Source organism: Poecilia mexicana, unplaced genomic scaffold, assembly GCF_051168715.1.
Source record: "Poecilia mexicana isolate PSO_F unplaced genomic scaffold, ASM5116871v1 scaffold_20, whole genome shotgun sequence".
Taxonomy (NCBI): Eukaryota; Metazoa; Chordata; class Actinopteri; order Cyprinodontiformes; family Poeciliidae; genus Poecilia; species Poecilia mexicana.
Window position 1 is genome coordinate 11,094,734 of NW_028263389.1, and position 23,411 is coordinate 11,118,144.

Sequence of the window (23,411 nt, forward strand, 5' to 3'; positions counted from 1 at the left end):
AAATATGCGCTTGCCTCTTTTCTTTTTTAACTCTCCTCAGCTATTGGAACCAGTGGCTTCAGCCCAAGACAAACTCACCAGTTCTCTCCGCAGATTTACCCGTCCAAGTAAGGTTTCTTTTATTTTTCCTTTAAAAAAAAAATAAGCAGCATCCAGCTTCATTTGGATCTTTAATCAGATCCTTCTGTTAGATTGAGGCTTTCTGACTGGCTTTGATTGACTAAACGTCTTCAGTTTGTGCCTTCTGAAATCTGTTGTAATTGTTATCCTGTAAAAATTTCCTATTCCCATTTATTGTCGTTTCTCTGTATATAAGCTTTGGTACGCCATCAGTCTTACGTGTTGGCTAACTGTTTAGTTAAAGGACAAGTACAAGACGTTGTCTGTTGGTAAAGTTGGAGCTATAGCGCTAGGGATCTTCCTGTCATCTTTTTCCACTTCCATGTTTTGTTTCTGCCCTTTAATAGCAGGACATACCCACATATTCTGCCTACTCCTTCGTCTCAAAACATGGCTGCGTATGGGCAGACGCAGTACACCACAGGAATGCAGCAGGCCGCAGCATATGCTAGCTACCCTCAGCCAGGCCAGCCCTATGGCATCCCTGCTTATGGTGAGATTTACACACATCAGAAAACTTCTGCTACGTAGCATCAAACAATGTACTCTTTAAATAAGATATTGTCTTTTTTTTTTTTTTTTTTTTGTTGAAGGTCAGGAATAACACCTTGCTCCTAACAAACTCATGTTCCCACAATTTCTCCAGCAGAGCAAGAGCAGCAGAGATGCTGAGTTGTTGTTTAGTGCCTGTATATTCGCAGTCAGTGCGAGATTTGCTTGTGAAGCTGTTCAGATAGATCAGAAAGATTAGTGATATAAATCTGAAAACAGAAACCGGTTTCCTCTGGCAATGTAAGAGAAAGCAAATAATAAATGTCTTTATTTGTCTAAAGTCTTTGGAGCGTTTTGACCCCAGAAAATTCTGCAATATGTGGAGGAATTTACACTGTTTATTTGAGCGGAGCCCTGCAACCTACTGTTGCACAGAAACGACACTCTGTCTCATTCAGCCAAGGCAGTGGTCAGTGCAAGTCACAAACACAAGCCACATGTTTTATTACTTGTGCATTATTTCACTTATGACCTAAATGATAATAATATATTTTATTACTAAATAAAACAAGGATAGTCTAAACATGCCTTTGTTTTTACAGCCAAGTAGCTCCTTATGTGTGCGAGATAGTATTTCTAAACAGCGGCGCATAGTGAAAATCAGTTATCAGCTAATCTCTGTTCAGCCATTGTGATTAGTGTGTTATGCTAACAGACAGAGTCAGAGTCCCTTTGCTGTGTCCAATGTAATTTAAACCTGTGTTGACTGTTGTCTGTGCATCAAACCGATCTGGTGTCACTAACTGATTTAGGTCCATTGTGGGCAGGCATAAAGACTGAGGGGGGTCTGAGCCAGTCCCAGTCCCCGGGACAGACGGGCTTCCTGAGCTACGGCTCTGGCTTCACCACACCACAGACGGGACAGGCCCCTTACAGTTACCAGATGCAGGGTGAGGACATCTTTTGTCACTTCTGCCTATATCTAGCTATGTGTCTTCAGAGGAGAAAGCTGTGTTGTCAGGAGGTTAAAATAAGCATGTATAAAATGGTTAACATGATGACATCTGTGCAAAAACAGTTTTCTCCAAAAATCGGAAGACATGGTGGCTTTAATTTCTTGTTGAATTTGTTTTTTTCTCTAATTGGTCTATCTCTTTGGGCATCTGTAGTTTTTCAGTCCCTTGTATAAATATTCATCCCCCCGGTTGGCCAACTAAATTAGGTTTTCTGTATTGTTTTGAAAAGGATAAAAGAAACAGACCTCTGTTTCTGATTTCGTAGCGCACACAGCCAGACTGAGTCGAGACACAGGCCTTGTCCTCACCCGGGACGATGGTTGCATCCCAGGAGTGCGGTGTGCAGCCGCAAAGACTGCTTCCCTGTTCTCTCCTCTTAAAAAAAATCAACACAGATGGAAAAATGTCAGGCACTTAGGAGACATCAGCCATAGTGCTCTTCATCCTTTGTTTTTTTCTCCCTGTGATCATATTTGTATTTGTTTAAGCGCTGGGACCAAGGAGATTTATAGCCTTGAAACCAATAACGATGAGTTGTGGCACTCTGACCACCCTCTTTTCTTTCCTCTTGCTGTCCAGTCATGCATTCTGTTTAAGTGTTGATCAGTTCTTATGGGGATAGTTCAAGACTTCTGAAGCAGGATTCTGTTAAAAGGGTCGAAAAGAGTCTCTATTGAAGTTTTCACTTCATTTCATTAAGTTTGTCCTGAAGACTGAGAACTGAACTTCTACCATCTCAGAACAACAGCATAGCAATATATGCAAATATTTTTGTTCCACTTGCACTGGATGGCATCCAGTTAGAAATTGACAATAGGAGATTTAAAATCTAAATGTAAACACCTAGTGATAATCTTAATTTTCCTTTTTTCTTTTTGGAGGAAACTTTTATCATTTCTCTGTTTGGGTAAATGTCAGCTCATGCTAAAAAGAGGGACTGACAAAAAGTTTTGAGTTTTTAACAATCCATGTGTTTCTTCTGTAATTTTCATTTTTTAATTGTCACTTTTTTTGTGCAACTGCACAGACCATTTACCATTTCACTTTCTATCTGTTTTCCAAATGACAAAAAACAAGCAAAAAGCTTACACCAGATATAATATTTGCTAAATGTGACAATTTCATACAGACTCTGCTTATCCTGAACTTGAGGTAAACCGTCTCACTTTCACTGTGCACGCACAGTTAGCAAGCAGCTAGCTCCGTGTTTATTTTCTCTCCTGTGATATCTCTAAGTGTCACATTTGAAATATCTCTACATGTTTCTGAAAAGCCTCCAGAGCATTTCACAATACGCAACGCCAGCTCAGCAGCAGATGTCTTATGGAAAAACCTTGCTTCCACACCTCTTAAGCAAATACAGTTGGCCACTGTCAGAGTTTTGCAGTGTGCATCCAAGTAGCTAAAATTGGACTCAAGAGTGAGAACAAATACAGGGAAATACAAAAGTTGCCATATTGTTCTTGGCGGTTTGACTTAAAATGACTGAAGTATGTGCTCATTCATCTTCTAAGTACTGTGCTTCTCCTGTTTTTGTTTCCCTCACTCTCTCCAGCTATCTCTTACTGTTGCATGTTCTGTTAGTTTTAAGTGCACCAGTAATTGACAGGCATGTTAGATGACAGATTGGCCACTCTTCTGGCCCTTGGTTCTCTAACTGTGGCTCTGGCCTACTACCACACCATCATCATTACTCTTTGTGGCCTATTGATCTGCCTGGGCGATGCGCCTCAGGCTTGGGTGTCCCAAACCAAAGACTTTTTCCACATCTGATACTCCCCTTTCTATCAATGTCCCTGCAACCAGCCAGCTGTCAACACACAACATGATCAAATTAATGTTTCTAGCTCTTGCCTTTAGAAGTTTGTGCAATTCAAAAACCAATATTATATAAGGGGTAAAGTCACTTTTGGAATCCTGTTTTTTTTTTTTTTCCTATTGGGAATTTTAATGTCAATAAAAGGTTATAACCTAAGATTAGTTTAAAACGGCTATGGAAAGTGAGACCACGCAGATGCTAATTAGGTGAATAATTGGATTCCAGCATTCTTTCCCAAAGTCTGAGCAAACTGAAGAAGCTGAAGCCTCAGTTACCTTTTCTAAAAGTAAAACCCCCATCTGGTCCTGATAGTCTATTCCCAAGTGGAGCATACAAACTTCTGCTACAAATATTGTGCACTGATGATAGACATAGCCTGTGGCAAAGGGACTGATCAAGCAAAGCAAATGGACTTCCAATTGTGGAGCCAGAAGGCAGGAGGGAAGGAGGACAGGAGGGAGGGATGGTGTCTGGTCTTGAGTGAGTGAACTAACTACAGCAGGACAGGGGGAGGGAGAGAAAACATGCCCCCCCGGGAAACCGCAGCAGTCCCTCTTCCCTCCCTCTTCCTCCCCTTCCATAACCAGCACCACCCCTCCCAACAGCATGGGTTCATTCTCACTGGGTAGCAGGGGTCCGCGAAGCTTTTATGTGGCTCCTTAGTCTCCCTAGAGCAACCCTCAAACACTCCCAGTGAGAGTTTTTATGACTGTTTGAACTGTGTATTAGGCTAATTTGTTGTCCTTCACAGCATCACTCCTCCTTTTCTTGCTCTCATTGTTCTGGTGCACTTTCACTTGATTTTGAACTTTCAGCACCGATCAAAAATCTGTTCCTAATCCCCAGTTCATCTTGAACCAATTAAACAAAACAACACGGAGAGTGAAGCGTTTTGATAGAATTGCTGATAGAGACCAAACTCTTAACAGAGTTATCTCATGCTTGGACTCTAGCTGTTACTCACAAGGCCAAACACTACTGTCTCTTCGCTTTATGTTGCTATGCAAAACATTCAAGCCCTTGCCACACTGCCCCTTCTATCCAGGCCAAAAAAACATAAAAAATCCAAAAGTCCCTCTGCTTCACATTTGTCATGGTGTGGGAGGGCCCTTCTGCTGGGGTCAATGACCAGAGGATGAAAGGAGCTCCCTCTGTTTGTCTCTGACAACAAAGGTGTAATTACGGCCTCATTTAGAAACAGTAAATTTATCTCCTGAATGGTTTTCACTGTAACTGCGGGATACCTTTTCTGCTGCGATGAAACGGGAGGATGGTCTTTATAAAGTGCCTATTTTTGTCCCTCGTGGCTGAATGTCTATATGTCTTTATTTCTGTGCACAAGAATTAGAAGGAAAAACCAAGCTCTGTGCATCAGGTATAGTTTCAGAACTTATTTGACTAAGTTGCACCAGTTAGTTTTCTGGCCAATTTCTGACCTCATGTTTTTTGTTGTTTTTTTCACCTGTAAAAAGTTCTCTTTAACAACTACAGTGTTAGATACAAAAATTGTATTCAAACTACTGCTTTCTATCTTTCCTGCCATGAGTGGTTATTATTTTATATTACAAGAAAAGATAATGTCACATTGTGTGAGAGAGATGTTAATGACTTTTATTTGAAACCAAAGACAAAATCGCTGCAAAGTTGATGTTTGAAATATTTCGCTAAAGTTTACCAAGGAGATATTTTGTCCCAAAGGCCTGACGTAGCTATTCTCTGTTTACCCCATAGCTTCTGTATAATTAAGCCATTAGATTTTATCAACCCTTTCGAATGACTTAATTACCCAGGAGGACCACCCCTCGAGCAAGTGAAAAGAAAAGCCTACATATTCATTAGGACTGGATTTCAATAGCAAACCCACTCAACCCCACTCACTTCAAGCTCAGGCCGTCCTTGTTTTGTCCCCTTCTTCTTCATGCACACTCCCAGCATTTTCACCCTGTTTTCTTTCCACCCCACGCTACCCTTCAGTAGTCCACACACAACAGGCTCCTCTGTTCCTCGCATTGTGCGGGCTTCGTAGCTGGTTCTGCACCCCCACCAACCACCCCGTCATTCATCAGAGCTGATCCAATCACTGATAAGAAAGGAAGAGGAGAAAGATAAGACCACTGTTAGATGCACTCCCTGAGGATTCCTTCTGTTCACCTTTTTGAATAAATGTTTTTTAAAAAAAAGGGGAAAAATAGCATATTTTAACAATATGTAATTTTATATGTACAACTGCATTTCTTTCCATTCACATTGAGATTGTATATGTACCTGATATGTTTTTTGTTTTTTTTTCTTGTCCCTGAAGGTGGTTCTTTCACAACAACATCAGGGCTGTACGCAGGAAATAACTCTTTGACAAACTCGACAGGCTTTAACAGCACACAACAGGTATGTGTACACATCCTTTTTTTTTTTTTTATCTTTCTGTGTATCTGATCTGGTCTGAAAATAAAGCTAAGGTTTGTGTTTCAAACTTCCAAACCTTGAAATCTTCTTGAAACAAGCAAACGCGGTGTGTTACAGTTCAGCCATGACTCAGTCGTCATAAATCACTCAGAATGACAAAAGGATTATCTATTGTACCTCTTGAACATATGTATTATGCCACAGTGAAAAGAGAGAAAAAAACAAGACATATCGTTGACCAGATGTAGGGGCGAACAGACATGTGTTTGCATTTATTTTTTGGAATCTCCTCTGTAAAGTAGCAACACTGGTGCAGGGCATATCTCAGATTACGTTGCCAAACCACCCACTTTTTTTTTTCTTCTACTCTGCTACATTTTCTCTCTTTTTCTCCACCTTTTTGATTAAAAATCTTTACAAATACCCTGATCCTGAGATCCAAATTCATCAGTTTCTCATTGATCTGCTCAGATTGGGTCTAATATTTGAAGAATCAGATTGCAAAGTCCTCCCAGCACAAAAGAGCTAAGGAAGAGCAGCTTTGCTGTATTCTGTTTAGCCTCTTGTTTTCTGTTTAAGACTTTCTCTCTTGCGGCCTAAAACTACTAAAGACTGCTTCCCTGGACTCAAATCTATTTTACAAAATACCTAGAATGCCAAGAAAGAAGAGCCTGAACTTTCACCTCACATTCACTTTTGTCCTAATCCAGATTTAAACTTTCTCATTCCTCTATTGTCTTGCTCCACAGGACTACCCCGGATATCCAGGCTTTGGCCAGGGCCAGTACGCTCAGTATTACAACAGTTCCCCGTATACCTCGCCCTACATGACAAGTAATAACACCAGCCCCAGCACGCCTTCCACCACCACCACATACACTCTCCAGGAGCCTCCCGCTGGTATCACCAGTCAAGCCCTCACAGACAACCCTGCTGGTAAGAATCATTCCCGATTCAGGCTGAACGGTGCCAAGAATAGGATTGAAATAGTTGTACTAAACGTTACATTTTGGGAAATAGAGAAGGCATTTTTGTGGCATGAAAAAGGGAAAGCAAAGAGTCTAAACTGAAATCAGATGTGGAATTCATTGTAATTTCATGTGACATTAATGCATGACCTGGCAATTAAGATTGCATCTGTGCCAGTCACTCCAGATTTTTTGACTGCATTTGAAATTGTCAGCAAACAACACAGACGACAGCCAGCCTTAACTTAACATCGTTTCACGCACTCATCCAATTAAGATAAAAGAAGCCCCTTCAATGTCTTTTTGTTCTGCACTCCGTTACCTCTTGTTTATTTAATCAGACCAGTGCACAATAGCTTTTCTGTTCCGTAACCGAATTATCATATGTTATCTGCTTTTTCTAAATCAGTTCTTTCTGAAAAATGTCTCACGCAGGATGCGGTCGGTCCTGCATAAAGACAAATGGTCAATCAGACATCTTTTCCAAGAGCGAATACCAGCTGATCTTTGATGTGCTCCCTTTTATAATCTCCTTCCTCGGCCTTTCCTTCCTTTCAGCAGAGTACAGCACCATCCACAGTCCATCAACCCCCATTAAAGATTCAGATTCGGATCGATTGCGCCGGGCCTCGGATGGAAAGTCACGTGGCCGTGGAAGAAGGAACAACAACCCATCACCACCGCCCGACTCTGACCTTGAGGTAGGATGAGCCCGCTACCTTGGCGACAGACGGCCTCGCCCTGTCTGAAGTGCATAGACGTTAATCCACTTACTTTATGGCTGCCACTTAAACTCTTGATGGGCATTAAATCTTAACGCTGTGTTCCTTAACTACCAATAAATTATTAAAAGCATTGCGGAATATATGACTCAACGCATATCATATATAAAGTTCATGTGTATAACTTGTAAATAAACAATAAGGCTTTGTAATTCAATAAGTCATCACTCAGTGAAGAGAATATATGTTGTAGGCTCTGAGCTGCTTGCCTGATGGGGACCATATGTCAAAATAAACCCAGAATTATCTCATTAATACCTTATTAATTTGAATAAGGATAATAGCTGCTATTATAGCGCTGACATCATGGCGTGTTAACATATCTAGTTAATTAGTTTGTCAGTATTGATTAAGCTAATGTAAAGGGTAACAGGGTGGAATGTGTGTAGCGGGGTGATGAGAGAAGTGTTGCGGTGACCAGTCCAAGCAAATGGATCCCGGTCCCTGTGGCACACAAATACACGCTCCTGGCCTATTGACCAGCAGGATCACCTTGCAACCCTACAGAGTGCACCATTGATTTTGTTTCTTTTCTCTCTATTTTTTTTTCTTTGTGTCTTTCTCCCAACCCCACACCCTGCCTCATGATGCCATCTCTCCAGCGAGTTTTCATCTGGGACCTGGATGAAACAATCATCGTTTTCCATTCCTTGCTCACAGGGTCTTATGCCAACAGATATGGACGGGTGAGTGACATCAAGTCTGTGGCGGCAGCAGCAGTGCACTTTATCAGCATAAAAAGTGTAAATATTGAAAGGAGAGAACGAGGTCCAGCAGATGGTAATGACCATTGAGTAGCGGGTAGAGTTCACTTTTGGTCGTAGTGAGACGACAGAGCGGAACTCAATGTACAGATAATTGTTTCTTTTTTTAATATGTCCAACGAGGCCTGGCAAGTATTTGACTGCTCTTTGCAGCTGTTGGAGCTATGCATGGCTGGTCAGGGCTTGGTTGTAGGAGCTCGCAACAGTTGCACTCTGACTGTCTCGACACATCTCGAGTGTTTCTTTCTTCTTCAGAAATGCCACATTGTTAGTTTAATTAAGTGCTGCTCAATCCGTTCCTTTCAGGCAAGGATCTCCCTGGAGACCGAACCAGGCTGAGTCCAACAAACGGCTTTCATTCCAATTTAAATGGAGAGATTATCTTAAACCTGGATTATTTCAACATTCAGGATGATAAATCCTAACAAATTTATTATTAGAAATGTATTAATTAATATTTTTTGCTGTCTGTATCTGAATTCTATAATTCAGATACAGATTTTTTTTTTCTCTCAATACTATTTCCTCTTTAGGAATTATAACATAAAAAGATATAAGATCAGCATTCACATATTTTGGGGGCCATTCTCTTGTGAGCAGAGTTATTTTGATTAAGAGCAGATCTGACTAACAAACATGAAGTGTGTAAGACATCTGACAATATCAAACAAAATTTTAAACAAAGGCAAAACACTTAAAATTTTGACATTTTAAACTCTCTTTGGCATTTTTATTTGCAATTAGCATGGTTAGCAGTTGTGATACAGGAGCAAAGAAGACCTGAGTGTTGGAAGGGAGGGTTTTTTATTCAGATTAGACAAACTTATGAATATGTCTTCTTTTTATTGAGTGGAAAAATATGTTTGACATAAATTATTTTAGGACTCATTCCTACCCAAATCTGAACTTAGGCCAAAGAAAAGTAATTTTCTGTTATTGACTGCTCATCAGCTTTCTGGATTTTGAATTAATTCAAGTTAACTCACTAGGTTTATGCAAAATCTGCATACAAGTTTTGCTCTCTTTTATTCTGACAGCCTAAATGAACCACAGACATTGCCTTGACGTATCCTAGAAAATACATTCAGTGTTTCCACTGACTTCATTTTATACTCCTCACTACATCTGAAAATTTGCCAACATTGACTTTTCTTGACAGTATGTTCACCAATTTGAAAAAGAAAAAAAAAAAAAACAAGAAGAAGCAGAATTTTGTATTTTCCAAATGCCCAGTGACCAGTCAGGCTGATCAAGCTAAAAATGATCATATTTTGGTCAGGAACTGATTTTATTTTGGTGCCTCTCTATTTATTGTTGAAGAAGAAGGTCATTTTCTTACCCAGGTCAATGTGTATTCTCATAAGATAAAGAATTTGCTTTTCCAGGCTTTGCTATTTGTTGTTTCATTTAAATTGCTCCTCTAAATTTAAACTTTCAAAACAAACTATTTGGGAAATAAGGCAGAATTATATTCTCATGGTTTTGTTAAGGTCACAGGTTATCTCTCTGCTTTTTCCTCGTACATGTAGAACACTAATAGAGATATTGCTTATGGTAAAGTCATCAATACATCCAAATTTGATGTGTTTTAGCCTGTGTGCACCATCTCAAATTGTCACCTGTTTTGGCTATGAGTTTGAATGGTTTTGAAGTCAAGATGTGAAATATTACTACTCAAGTGTCAGAAAGCTTAGTGTCTGCAGCCAGTGCTCTGTGCCTTTGTTCTGGTATTGAGGGGGTGTTTGATGGGGGCAGTGTTTTGTTTCTGGGGTGAAGGAGGACTGCCCCACGACCCTCCACTGTTTATTTACTTTATTCTCAGGCCTGCATGCTGGGTAAAGGGAGACCTAAAGCTCAGGAGCTTTGGCTCCATGATGAGGGGCGCTCACACCAAACACACACACACGGAAACACACGAACAGACACGCAAAGACCCATAGGGTTCTCCAATGGGCTCCTCTGAAACAGGAAACACTCCTAACTCCATAAGGGCCCATTCCATCAGAGCTCATATGGGATGTGACAACCACTAAAGCCCCTCTCTCACTCCCTGTTTTCCCTTTTGTTCCCTCTTTTTCTCCTTCAAGCACAGTTTAGTCACTTTTTTGCTTTTTTCATCAGGCTCCAACTGGTTTTATGAATGTAAAACAAAGACAAAATGATTATGACATCTTATATTGGCAGTTATTGCAGCCAAGAATACTAAAAGCATATTTTCTGTTTGTCTTCCTTTGACTTAACGCTAAGACCTCCAAAGGTCTGTTGACATTTTCAAATCCTAATTTCTCAACAAAGTAGATATTAGCTGTCCTGAAGGTTACTAGAAGTCGCTAAATAAAATAATCAGCTAATTTGCACAATTAACCATTAGCACATAATTGTAATGGATGTTTTAGGATACTCGAATTAAATCATGGAAAGCAAACGTGAGAAAAAAACACCCTAAATGTATCTAGACCTTCATATTAGCTGTCCTTTTATGTCACAGTTAAAAACCTTCTTCATCTGAGCTAGGAGCAGTAGAACGGGCCAAACGAAACATTCTGGTTGAGTTACTTTAGATTTTAATTTTGTGTTTTTATTTAGGCTTTTAGCTCTTATTTTCAGCTAAGTCTTGTTTGATTTTAACTCTTTTAATTCACAGTAAACATGAACATCATTATCTTTTTTTTTTCTTTATGCAATCTACATAAAATAAATTGACCAAACAGGGCCAATAGAAAAACGTATCAAAGGCAACCTTGATTTATTTGTAGCCTAGACTTGGGGAGGTGAACATCTCATTTCTGATAGCAGCTGGGATGTACAGCTTCACAAGGACTGGGCTGCCTGTGAGCTCTTTAGGATGGGGTGGGACCCACTGCAGCCCACTGCCCATTAATAACAGTAGTGCATCTGACGCACAAAGGTGACATCAGATGCACTTTAAAATATATTCTTTTATTATTTTATACTATGAAACAAGACACACCAGACGTCCAGAAATCTGATCTACTTTTGCGCACTTTAACACAACAAATCTGACGTGTTTTAGATGTGCCAATTGATGTTTCTAAATTAATGAGGCAAGGCGTGGTACGTGTTCTAAAAATTACACGTGCTTTCATGTGTGAGTCTCAAAAAGTCCCTAATAACACCAGCAAAAGTGGTTAGATTTAGTGCCAGTTGCTTTTTTTAAGAGTTATTGGAAAGATCTGAGTCCTTGTCCCCAATTGACCTAGATGGAAATGTGGTTCTTGTCCTTTGAAGCTCGAATAAACTATCTTGTAGAAATAGCTTTTAAAGTCATTGAAAATAGCTAGCTTTGAGTCTACTCAGCAGAAGACTACTGTTGGTAGAGGAGCCTTATAACATTTACTACAGTGGTTGTTTTTACAGATTTTTAACATACAACCAACCTACAAACTAACAAGAAGTGGATCAGACTTTAGTCAACCAATGATTTCTTGGTGCATCTCTACTCCCAACCACCACTTTGCTTCATCAACCTGCCTTTTCCCTCTTTGTCCTCCTGCATATACGTCAGTCAGATTTATTTGACTGACTGATATCTTAGGGGTGCAACTCAAAAAAAAGTTACAAAACAGTTTTTTTTCTCTCTTTGCTGTTCTGCACTTACTATAAATGGATGAGTATCTGAGCAAGTTGACATGCACACTTTCTCTTACTCACTGTGACCTCGTAGCCACTCTCTCTAACTCTTCCCCTCCCTCCCACATGCACACATAAACAGACTGCTCTTTTTATCAGCCCTTTTAATTGGCATCAAGACACTCACCCCCATAAAGCTGATGGCTGAGGCCAGCTGTGCTGCTATTGGGCAGGCTAGAGCTCAGGCTCAAAGTGGGTAAGAGTGGATGTGTGTGGGTGGGGGTGGTGTTATTGCTAAGGGGTTTGGAGGGAGTGGGGGTGGATGTTGGCACCCCCCTGGAGGCAGTGACATCTCAGAACAGGTGGTCCTGCAGCAGTGACAGCAGCAGCACTTTGGCCTTCTGGCCTGCTTGTATGCTTAACTCCCTCACTGACTGATTGTTTAGATTTAATTGGAAAGGATTCACTTGCGCCAGAGAGGATCGCCTTTTCCCACCGATCCCGTCCGTAACGCTAAATCTCCCAGCAGCGGCAGACGTTGGGAAGAGGGAGGTAGCTTGTTGATGTAAGGAGGGGGGTAATTGTTTTTGATGAATTCCTACTGAAAGATTGATTCAAACTGGGAGGCTGAGAGGAAGGAGAAAGCCCAGAGAAGTGGAGGATTGAGCGCTACTTGTGTGGTTTGCACTCTGTCATTTCAGTGAAAACATAAGGATTGTGGGGTGTGACAGCTAATCAGCGGAGAGCTCAGGTGTGTCTTTTGGTGGTTTAACTCAGTAATCCCTGCTTCTGGTCCTGCCTGGCCTGACTTAAAGGCAGATCTCATCCAGCTGCTTGGGAAGACAGCTATTGTCTTCCTTCATCCTTTACTTACTAAAGACAATTTGCTGATTAGAGCGTTAAGGCAAAAACATGGTTTGAATAAGAAGCACATCTCTGAAGTCATTCTTTCCTCGGATGTAAATCTCTAAAAATAAATTACCTTTTTAAAAATAAAGATGCTCACGTTGTCACAGTTTCAAAAACTATTTAGGTAAACCTTTAAAAGGTCTTACCTCACAGGTGGTGGGATTATATTGCCGTTACAGCAATAAACAGATTTCTGACATGTCATAACTTAATGAATTAAAATGAAAATTCTTGAAGTTTGTATTTTGTGTTCAGCTTATTTTCTCTGCCGTACTTTGAACCTCCAACCTGTGAAATGTTTAAGCAAACAGAGTTATATCACCTACACATATAGTCAAATGATGCATTAGCACAAATATGTGGAGAACAAGGCTGTTTACGATTTTGGGCTGTGACCTCGGCTCTTCTAAATCAACCACCCTTCCTGAAAAGACACATGCTTTTATGGCCTTCATTCAAGTCTGTGGCATTTCTGATGACTATTCTGGTCCTTTTGAGAGGGCCATAAAAAAAGAGGCTGAAACTTTCAAGTCTTCTTTTATGGGAGAAGCCTGCCGTGGAATTTAAAGGGATTGTGCATTAATTGAGTGACTCAGAGTGAAAATCGTAACTTACTGCGTTTACCAGATCTGCCTAATGTGCTTTTTTGAACAAAGCAACAGAACACACTTCAAGCCTAATAATTCTTTGTTTGATTTAGATATTTTTGTGTGTTTAAGGACCCTCCAACATCTGTATCATTAGGACTAAGGATGGAAGAAATGATCTTCAACTTGGCAGACACACACTTATTCTTTAACGACCTAGAGGTGAGTTTCTCTGGTCCTATTTTACTCTCCTGTTTGATTATGTACAAATCTCTTCCATTTACAGTGAGTTGATTTTACTGGCTGTAAGAGGCATAAACATATTTGAATGGAAGCTGAATAAGTCCAGTTGTAGTAATGGAAGCAACAACTGCAGTATTACATAGAGCTTTTCTCTCAGTTATCCCCCGTTGCAGTGAAGTATAACCTCAGTCCCTAAGGGATACCGTGAATTTCACATGTGCTGTCAGTCTTCTGGGTCACCAGCCCTGCCCCCACCTCCAGCTCATTCCCACTCTAATGGCCGCCAGTGCAATTTGTCAGGCTCTAGTGTTTCTGTTGCTCTCCTGTCTGCCGGTGTGTCACGCTGTGTGCTTGGTGTCGCTGGCCTCCCACTCCACAAACTCCACCATCACGGCACACAATCCCCTACCATCATCCCTCTCAGGAGTCTTTGCCTCACTGATTCATGTTGTGTAAGGTCTTCCCCTGGGGGAAAATCAATGCATGAGTCATGATAGGAAGGTATCTTGAACTTTTTCACTTTGTATTTCCAAACTTCTAGGTATTTCAATTGAATTTCATGTGATAGACCAAAACAAAGTAGTGTGCAATTGTGTTGGGAGAAATTGATTCATGGTTTTCAAATCTTTTAATAGGCATCATGAAGACCAAAGAACACAGCAGAAAGGTCAGGGGCAGTTGTGGAAAAGTGTAAAGATGATTTAGGTTATGAAACAATATCCTAATCTTTAAAAATACAAAACCGCAAACCTTCCAAGATGTGACTATCCATGTAAACTGACAATCTGGGCAAGGAGAGCAATCTGAAGAAGGTAACTCTGCAAGAGCTGCAGAAATTCAAAGCTCAGATGTGACAATATGTGTACAGGATAACTATTAATGATGCACTATTCAAATCAGGCATTAATAAAGTGTCAAGAGTATCAAGAAGAGAGCCTGTGTTGAGAAAAAGTTATAGAAGAAGAACATTTTGCAGTTTCCCACAAACCATATAGAGGAAAATATGAAACAGCAAGAAGGTGCTCTGGTCAGAAAAGAATACTATTAAACAGTTTGGACTACATGCAAAATGCTGCGTGGTAGTCCGCTAACACAGCACAACTCCTTAAACACATTATGGTATCAGTATCATCCTGTGGTGATGCTTATTTTCAGTAGAGGCAGTGAAGCTAGTCAGAGTTGATAGGAAGAGAGATACACTGCAAGAAAACCTGCTGCATGCTGTAGTAGAGTGCAGTTGCACTGACTATAAGCTAAGCATACTTATAAGATTTTTATTAGTTAAAATTTTGAAAACTAAGGGTGTGCCTGTTGATTACGATTTTGGTTGATATTGATTTTTTTGTCTGAAATGCTGCTCAATATAGCAAGAAAGTTGTTGAGTTGGTAACAGTGGAGTGACTATTGTTTACTGCAAATAGGGAGTCATAACCTGGTGGGTGGGTCTGTCAGTCAAACCACTCTTACTGCAGAGCAAAAGAGGACAGTAGTTGATTTTTAGATCTCTGTCGAGGTAGATGAGATTGTTGGATAAGAATCGATTCAAATGTAAGTATTGGCCCATCACCGATCTCCCAAAAGTACGAAAATTAGGGCATATTTATCGGCTAGTCGGTTTATCAGTGCACCTCTTTTCAAAACCATGTATTGAGTCCTATTCTCTCATAATGAATTGTAATTTTATGTTTGTTTGACACATAAAATCCCAGAAAAATACAATAAAGTGTGTAGTTTTAAGTTGATGAAATGTAAAAAGTAAAAAAAAAATGCAGTGAATTATTTTGCAAGGCCCTGTAATTTTCTGTGTTGGATATCTGAAATTTCGTTAATAGAAATGTGCATTTGTTGAAATGTGGATACACATTTTACCTGAACTTTGTCCCTGCACCTGTCCATTATCATTTTGCATACATAATTTAGCAGTAATTGATTCTGCTTTTGTTACTTTACAATCGTCTTAATTTTATCCAAATTTCTTCCGTCTTATCACAATGACTCCCCTCTTTTCCTGAGAGTCCTGCTTTCTTCTCACGTCACAAAGGAGTAAATGTTTTCCTTGATAATGAAGTGCGAAGAGATCTGTAGCCAGTTTGCCAAGTTTCATTGCTTACCACCGTGTTCGGCTTTGCTACACGAAGCATGTCCAGCAATAATAAAAAGAAAACTCCTCAAACAGAGAGTCAAGAGACGGGAAAATATGTGCAAACTCCCTTAGACGGACAAGTGACAGATTCCAAATGCAGTCATTGTGATCAAAGTTAATTGGCTCCAATTGGCTGGTTAAATATTTCCTTATGCTCTGGCTGTGTAGAATCCATCTAGCTGCACTTTATTTAATAGATGTGCCCCAATCATTTGAAAGAAAAAAAAAAAAAGGCAGTTTGTGACAACTCTTAAATGTGGTTTTGCTCAACATCTGTCCCGTGTTTTGATTTCTTTTCATGTGCTCATAGATGAATTGGCAGCTCAGACTACTTAAAAATTATTTGAAAACCCCGCATGTGTATTTCTTCTGCTCTTTCTCAGGAACAAAACTGTTAGATTTTGTTTTGACACTTTAAAGATTCAGCGTTTTTTCCACTTTAAACTGTGATGACTGAAAACGCTGTGGTCAGTTCAAGGAACACGTTCCAGGATGACCAAACTCTACAGACGCTGCACTGATTGTCATTAATAATCACGCCAGAGATGGGGTGACATTCTCTCAAAGGCATATTCATCCTCTCTCCTAAACTGAGCCCAGCCTATCTGAGTGTTAATTACCAGTTCTCAGCAATGCCTTACCAGTTGTGTTTCCTCTCTCCTGATTTACAGTCCACCATCTCAAACAGAGCTAAATAGAGTCCCACTATAAATACTGCAGCCAGCAGCAGTTATGTATTTAAGCATGTGCAGAAATGCATTTGGTCCATCTAATTTAGTCTAAGCCATAAAGGGAGACCCCAGAGGCTGTGCAGGAACACAGGTGCAGAGTTAGTGGCCAAATAGTGTTTGAGTGGTGCATCCAAGTTTTAACACTGCCAGCCTTTGCACAAAGACATCAGATAAGGTTCTTAAATTTTGCACACAGTTTGAATTTTGCAATATTTTTTAAAGATAAATTATAGCTTTAAATTTTCCTGGAGACTTTTTTTTTTTTAACCGTTACCTTAAAGCATAAAAACGTTCCCAGTCTGCAGAGACCACAAAGGCACAATATTAGCTAATGTTCTACGTGTGTTCAAGTGTGGATGTGTGTGAGTGGAGGCCAGCCCGTGTTGATAGAGCTGGTGAGTGATGATTCGGGGGAAAGTCATAAAAAGAAAGAGGGCATGCCGAAGGGGTCAACAGGGATCAGTTTCACCTTTATGTCTCTCTTTCTCTCTCCCTCTATTTTCTTCAGACTTTTTCTGGATCGGCACACTTTTTTTTAGCTTGCTATTTTTTTTATTAAGGTGAGTCTTAGAAATACCACAGCTTCACCAAAAGACTCCTAAAAATTCTGCACATTCCCCTGCATATTTCTTATTGATTCTCTGGCACAAACCGTTTACCGCTCAGCTCTTTAAAGGTATTATATCATCAGCACAATTGTTTTGGAGGGGGGCTTTTTACCATCAGAAATGCTCTCAGTGAAGCAATGAGAAAAGTAATTGAAGGCAATATGATCCTCATTGATGTGATTCCCTCTGTATTATTTTTACAATATCAAGGTTTGCATCATAGATGAGCAAAGCAAATTGCTTTGACAAATTATATATTTTTTACAAAATCATAATAATGCTAAATTAATATGAATACTGTAATTACAGTGTCTTATAAAAGTATTTGCTCTAGTTTATCTTGTTTTATTCTGTCATGTTACAACCACAGATTTTATCATGTTATGTGACAGAACAACAGATCGAACCATATGACTTTGAAGTGGAGGGAAAATTATTCTTGGTTTTACATTTTTTGGGTTTTTTTTATGAAAACCTCAAAAGTGTGACGTTAATATGAATTCAATCCCATTTACTCTAATGCCACTAAATAAAATATAGTCACCCTCAGAAATCACCTGAACAGAAAATAGAGTCCACCTTCATATAGTTTAATTCCACTATAAATACACTTTCTGGAGGCCTCAGACACAAAAAAGAAAAGCATCATGAAGACCAAGCCCAAACATATCAGAAATGGCTTTAAATAATTACCAAAGGTCCGGGATTCACTGACAGCTACAGTTATGTGAACAAATTGGGACAAAAGCAGCATGAATACTTTTGCACAACACTGTAATTGCCTCTATGTACATGTAACTGATTTATTTGAGGGGATTCTTAAGAGGATTTATTGTCCACATTGTGAAATCTATTAAAATCACCTAAACTGGAAAATCTGACACGTTGGAGTTAACTGATGGTCTGAAGTGATGTTTATAATGAAGCCCACTGAGGTTGAGTTTGCTGGGAAGACTGACAGCTCTGCCATTGCTCAGGTCATTGGAGGGTGGGGGGTTTACTATAGGTGTGTTGCTGCAGCCGGCACTCCAGTGCCGAACAGTATGTGGGAACCGGGGGCCTCGTTCTGGCTTACCGAGCCCCCTGTGATCCCCTCTCAGTGGGGTACGAGGGCTGCCGAGAAAACAACCCTCCCTGTCTGGAAAAAAAAAGGGCATGGGGGCAAAACACTCAGAGAGAGAGGGAGAGGGTAAGAGGTCTTTAAAGGTGGGAACATTTTAAATAAAATGTTCTATGTGCAACACTTGCAGCACATGCCCTGAAAACATGTGGTGCTGCAAAGTCACACATGCTGACATATACTTACTTTACACACGCTAGTGAACCCACCCACACAAACACACACATATCTGTGTAGCAGTCCTGTAACACTGTATGCTGACTCCCATTTATAGCTCCCAGTCCGCATTTGCAGGGCTGAAACCTCCTCTGTCACTCTCACCCAGAGGCTGACTGTTAATGAGGGATGCAGTGAAATGCACGGTTACCTTTGCCTCGTGGCTGAAATGGTCCTCCTGAGCCTCTTAGGTTGGAGCCGTTCTGTTAGTTTAACATCCCACTGCCAAGAGTCAGATCCTGTGCTTGCCATGCCATAAGAGTGGTAGCTTTAATTATGTTCTCCCATATGGTTTATTTTTCTGTGATTTTCTTTCCTCCTAAGGTGGAACCTGATGCTTTTCTTTGAATTTGGATAATAAGTTGCTCTACTGATTAGCTACCAATAAGCTCTTAAAACGGCACAGCCTTATTTATTTTTATTTTAAAATGAAGACCAATACCTTTTTTAAATCATTAAGATTTGCACCAGATAGGAGTCTGGAACTCCCGTTTGTCTTCCAGTGTTGCTCTGAATCCAAAAACACTGGAAGACAAGCTTTTCCAATTTTTTTACTAGCAAAAAAGAAAAAAAAAACATTAAAATAACAGTGTCTCCTATTTCGTTCACTTTACAATCAAGCAGTTCTTTGTGTTGGTCTTTCTCCAAATATTGGTTGTGATTTGACGAGATGTGAAGAGGCTGAAGGGTTACAAACATCTTTGCAAGGAGCTATGTGCTTTCAGATATACTCCAAACACTCATTTGAGTATTTGCCTGGCCACTGATGCAGGAATTCTGTCATACTCCTCCGTCAAGTCTCAAGGTTGCACCCCTGATGTGTTCTGGAAAGACTACAGACAGAAGGTGGAGGTTTTAAAGCCACCCTGTCACTCATCACACTGCGGCGCTCCACTTCACATCCACTCTGTAACACCGATTCGCAGCCACACGCCAATCAGTGCTGAGGGTGTGTGGAAAATATTGCATTACTGTCTGATGACAAATTATATTTTAATATCAAAAAACAGGAGACAGAGCACCTGTTCAACATGGGTTTGATGGGAAAAATGAGCATTAACTTTCACAGATTTGCTCTACTTGGCAGGGGGAAAAAAACAGTTCCACTGTTGTGAGGAGAAAATGCTGATGTGACTGAGATTTGATATAGCACTTAGCGTTGCTTGCCTTGAGGTGTGGTTTGGATGTAAAATGCCAAAATTAGGAAATAATGAGCAGCAGCTCATCTATCAGATGTAACTAATTTACTGCCTACCTGTGAGGCGTGGGGTACTGTTCTTTTCCCAACTTCTCAGAAACAGGGCTTCAAAGACCCACTTTGTTCAAATACAGTTTTCCTCCCTGTATCCCCATGCCCAGCTGTGGGATTTCTCTTCCCCCTCCTGTAAAACCAGCATAGACGTCTCTGTACCTGTGCTTTGTTTGGCACTGCTGTTTGAATTCCGTGACTGTTCAAGCAAAGATTGTGGATTGGAATGAAGAGGGTTTGAAGAACTCTCCCTTTGTTACCCACATCCTGTGTTTGACCCCCAGATAATCACAACCCTCCTCCACCCACCTCTGGACAGGGGTCCCTGTGGTGGGAACGGACAAGGAAGTTGCTGGGGGTCATAGACAAGGGGCAGGAGAGGCGGGAGTGGGGGGCGGGATGACAGCCTCTTGCCAGTAGAGTGGCGGTATTGAGAACCTGCGAACAATTGATGAGCCATGTTCACATGGCATTAGCCTGTAGGGTCACAATGCCTTTTGCCAGGACGGCTGCTGCTCCCCACCCCAACCCTGACGAAGCTGCAGCTCACCTGATAGAGAAAACAGAGGAAGAGAGGGCGCTATTTCTAAAAAGCTGACGCCATTGTAAGTCAGTGAGTGAACTACGCCTTCAAGAAGTTAAAACAACTCTCAAAGAAAATGAACATGGCCTTCCTTGTATGTATTTTGGCGGAGTTGCCCTGTCTTTCTTCTCCGTGCCTATGACTGTTCCAGTCACCACTCTGAGCTCTTCCGAGAGCTACAGGAAGACTCTGGCCGTCATTGCTGATTGCTTAATGACAGATGCTGAGAGAACAAAGAGGGCTCTGATAGCCTCCTCCTCAGTGAAAGGCTTTCAGCACTCCAGTGGAAAGACAGAGATAGAAAAAGGAAGACAGTGAACATCCTGAGTTCTTGTGGGATTTTTTTTTTTTTTTTCGCTTTTTGGCTTTTTTTTTTATTTCTTGAGCTGCTTGAAAGTCAAATGAACATAGATAAAAGAAAATAATGTTGCTTATGTAATGAACAAAGCTGCTCAGTGTTTGGATAGACCAGTAGCAATGGCTTCTGTTAGAGGGTCTTCACTCTTTGGTACAGTAAGAACATCTGGCGTTAGTTAGTGATAATTGTAGAGCTTGGTGAGGAGCATAAAAGGGAATTCAGTAGAAGAGCAATGCTCAAAACGTTCTAAGAAATTGCAAAAGATTGCCCCCTAATGTGCCACTATTATATAAAAATATATTTTGATCACACATAATGTACATAAGCATAAGTACTGTCAACATTTTTTGGTGTGTATGCTGTTACTGAGAGAGGAACATTCTCTGCTATCTATTTTCAGTATAAGTGAGAGTATACTGAAGTCAGAGGACACACACTTGGTTAATTCAGGCAATCAGAGCGAGATTTAAAATTTTGGAAGAAAAAAAAAGAAAAAAAAAAGCTGCTCTATTTTGAAATGTTTGTAAGCCTTTTTGAAATCTAATTGTTAAGAAGCGCTCTTTTATTCCAGGGAATATATATTATTATTGCTACAAAACCACTGCAATATTGCAATCTTAAAGGGCTGCCTGGGTACAGTACTTGTAAGATGTTTGTAGTGTAAATTAAGCTTTTTTTTTTTGCGCGCGGTCAGATATATTACATAATGTGACCACAATCAGCCTTCTCTGTGAACAGTTTACGACTCCAAAGCATCTCGCATCCGCAGAAGAACACAGACGTCACAAAGCAGCCCACTGTTTATGGAAGAAATAATGGATCCTATTGTCAGTGAGTTGATTTTGAAGAGTTGACAGTATTGTCACAAGAGCTTGATGAAGGAAGCTGATAAAAAGAAACAACAGTGATGGGCTTTTTGTGGAGCATGCACTGCAATTTCTGTAGAGAAGTCTGTTTGGATGAGTAGTCATAACCAGGAATGGTGCACCATGGGATGTGATGTGCGTCTCTGACACAGACTTTTCATAATTTCATAATTTTCATCATTTAAATTGTTTAAATACGGATTTAACATGCAGAATTGTGATGCATGTCTCACGTCAGTGACTTAAAATCTGAGACGCCTTGAAAACTACCAGATATGTCTCCTGTTTAGTACCAACATATGAAAGTGGCACAAATCCTATGTTCTTTTTGGGTGAAAAGATCGGAATTGGGTCTACAGTGAGAAAGTCAGATATGGATCCCTACCCCTAAAGAAATGGATTTGGGTTGCATTTTCCTGCTGTGTGAACATCCTGCTAGTTGGCCTTAATTTGATAATTTAAATACTGGAGTTCATAGAAGCTTTGGGGACATTGTATGATGATAATAAAAACGAGTCAGAAGAATGTGGGTTTGCCCTATGGTCCGCAAGTCCTCTTATGTTGCTGATGAGAAATGAGAAAAGGTTAAAAATCATTATCAGTGTTGAACAAAGCTTTACAAAACCTGAATGGAAACTGACCACAAAATTCTCACCTGTGCATTTCTTCCAATAACTTTATCTGCATCGGACACCTTGCTACAAAAGGAACTCTGACTTTGTTCTCTCTACAATTTACAACATTAATTATACCTGCAGGCTCTCTACCAGGTGCTAATTTGTCAAATTCCAAATGATAGTCTGAACAGTAAAATTCACCACCCAGCAGTATTTCTTTCAATTGCATCCGCTTCTTACAGCACCATTCATGGCTCTGTGGTGTTTACGAGGGCGTCAGAAGTGGCTCCTAATGAGTACGTGTAAGGGTTACTGTACAACATTCCCCGCAGCCACCTCCTCTATTAGCTTTTCCAGTCCGCACAGGGAGCCGGTGCAGAGGTTTATACCAGCACCAGCTGGGAATAGTAATTCCTGGAGTCTTGCTCATTCTTCCAGCAAGTTTCCCCCCATTTTTTTCCCCATGTGCACACAAACAGACAAAATTCTTTGTTGGAGGTCCCAAAACCCTGTCCATCATTTAATCGGGCATTGTTTCATAGTTAAGATACTATAAACATACAAAAACAATGTAGTAGGGGAAAGGAGACACTCAAGTTGTAGGTTCAGGCTATTATATTTTTCTTGGCCTTTTTGAGTCTTAAATGCTTTACATTTGTTGAGGTTTGCTGTGTTTATTAGCTTTGAGTCCATAAAAAGTCATTCATAATCAGGCTGCAGTTATGGCGGCTGTGTTTGGCCTAATTACCGAGCCATATGTATGTGTTTGGGATTCTTTTGGCTGTAGGAACTTAAATGGGTCTATAATTAACACACAGAAAAACATTGTTCTCAAATATCTGTTTTGATCCATGCTGGCTGTCACACTCTGAAAGAAACAAATTACATGGGGAGAACAAACATGGGCAGCTATTGTCAACAGGGCACAAGGAGACAGCGTGTAATTTTGGATCCAGTGCCAAATGAGTGGAAGTGAATGGCTCTGTACCAACGCAGTGAAAGACGTGGTGGGAGCTGATTGTTGGAAGATTGTGTCTGATTCATCAGCAGGTAATTACTTGATAATAGAAGCATTCCAGTCGCTTGCACCACAATGGGGGTTTGGGGGGCGGGGAGTATTTCGAGGCATTCTCTACTGGGGGCTTAACTCAACCAGTTGTTTTTCTTTTTCTAAACAAACTGGTTTGCCTTCACAATCGAGGAATTGCGCACAACAACATCAAGGT

At 40.4% G+C, this 23,411-nt stretch overlaps 1 protein-coding gene across 2 annotated transcripts in view; it reads left to right on the forward strand.

The window, feature by feature from the left end:
• eya1 (EYA transcriptional coactivator and phosphatase 1) overlaps positions 1–23,411 on the forward strand; it is a 46,882-nt gene that overhangs the window by 13,112 nt on the left and 10,359 nt on the right. For both annotated transcript variants that reach the window (XM_015009849.2, XM_088001200.1), the window contains 8 exons: positions 41–107; positions 468–613; positions 1,440–1,562; positions 5,750–5,832; positions 6,600–6,786; positions 7,377–7,519; positions 8,203–8,286; positions 13,584–13,673. In XM_015009849.2, the coding sequence (XP_014865335.1) occupies positions 41–107; positions 468–613; positions 1,440–1,562; positions 5,750–5,832; positions 6,600–6,786; positions 7,377–7,519; positions 8,203–8,286; positions 13,584–13,673 (923 nt within the window). The remainder of the gene's footprint in view (positions 1–40; positions 108–467; positions 614–1,439; positions 1,563–5,749; positions 5,833–6,599; positions 6,787–7,376; positions 7,520–8,202; positions 8,287–13,583; positions 13,674–23,411) is intronic.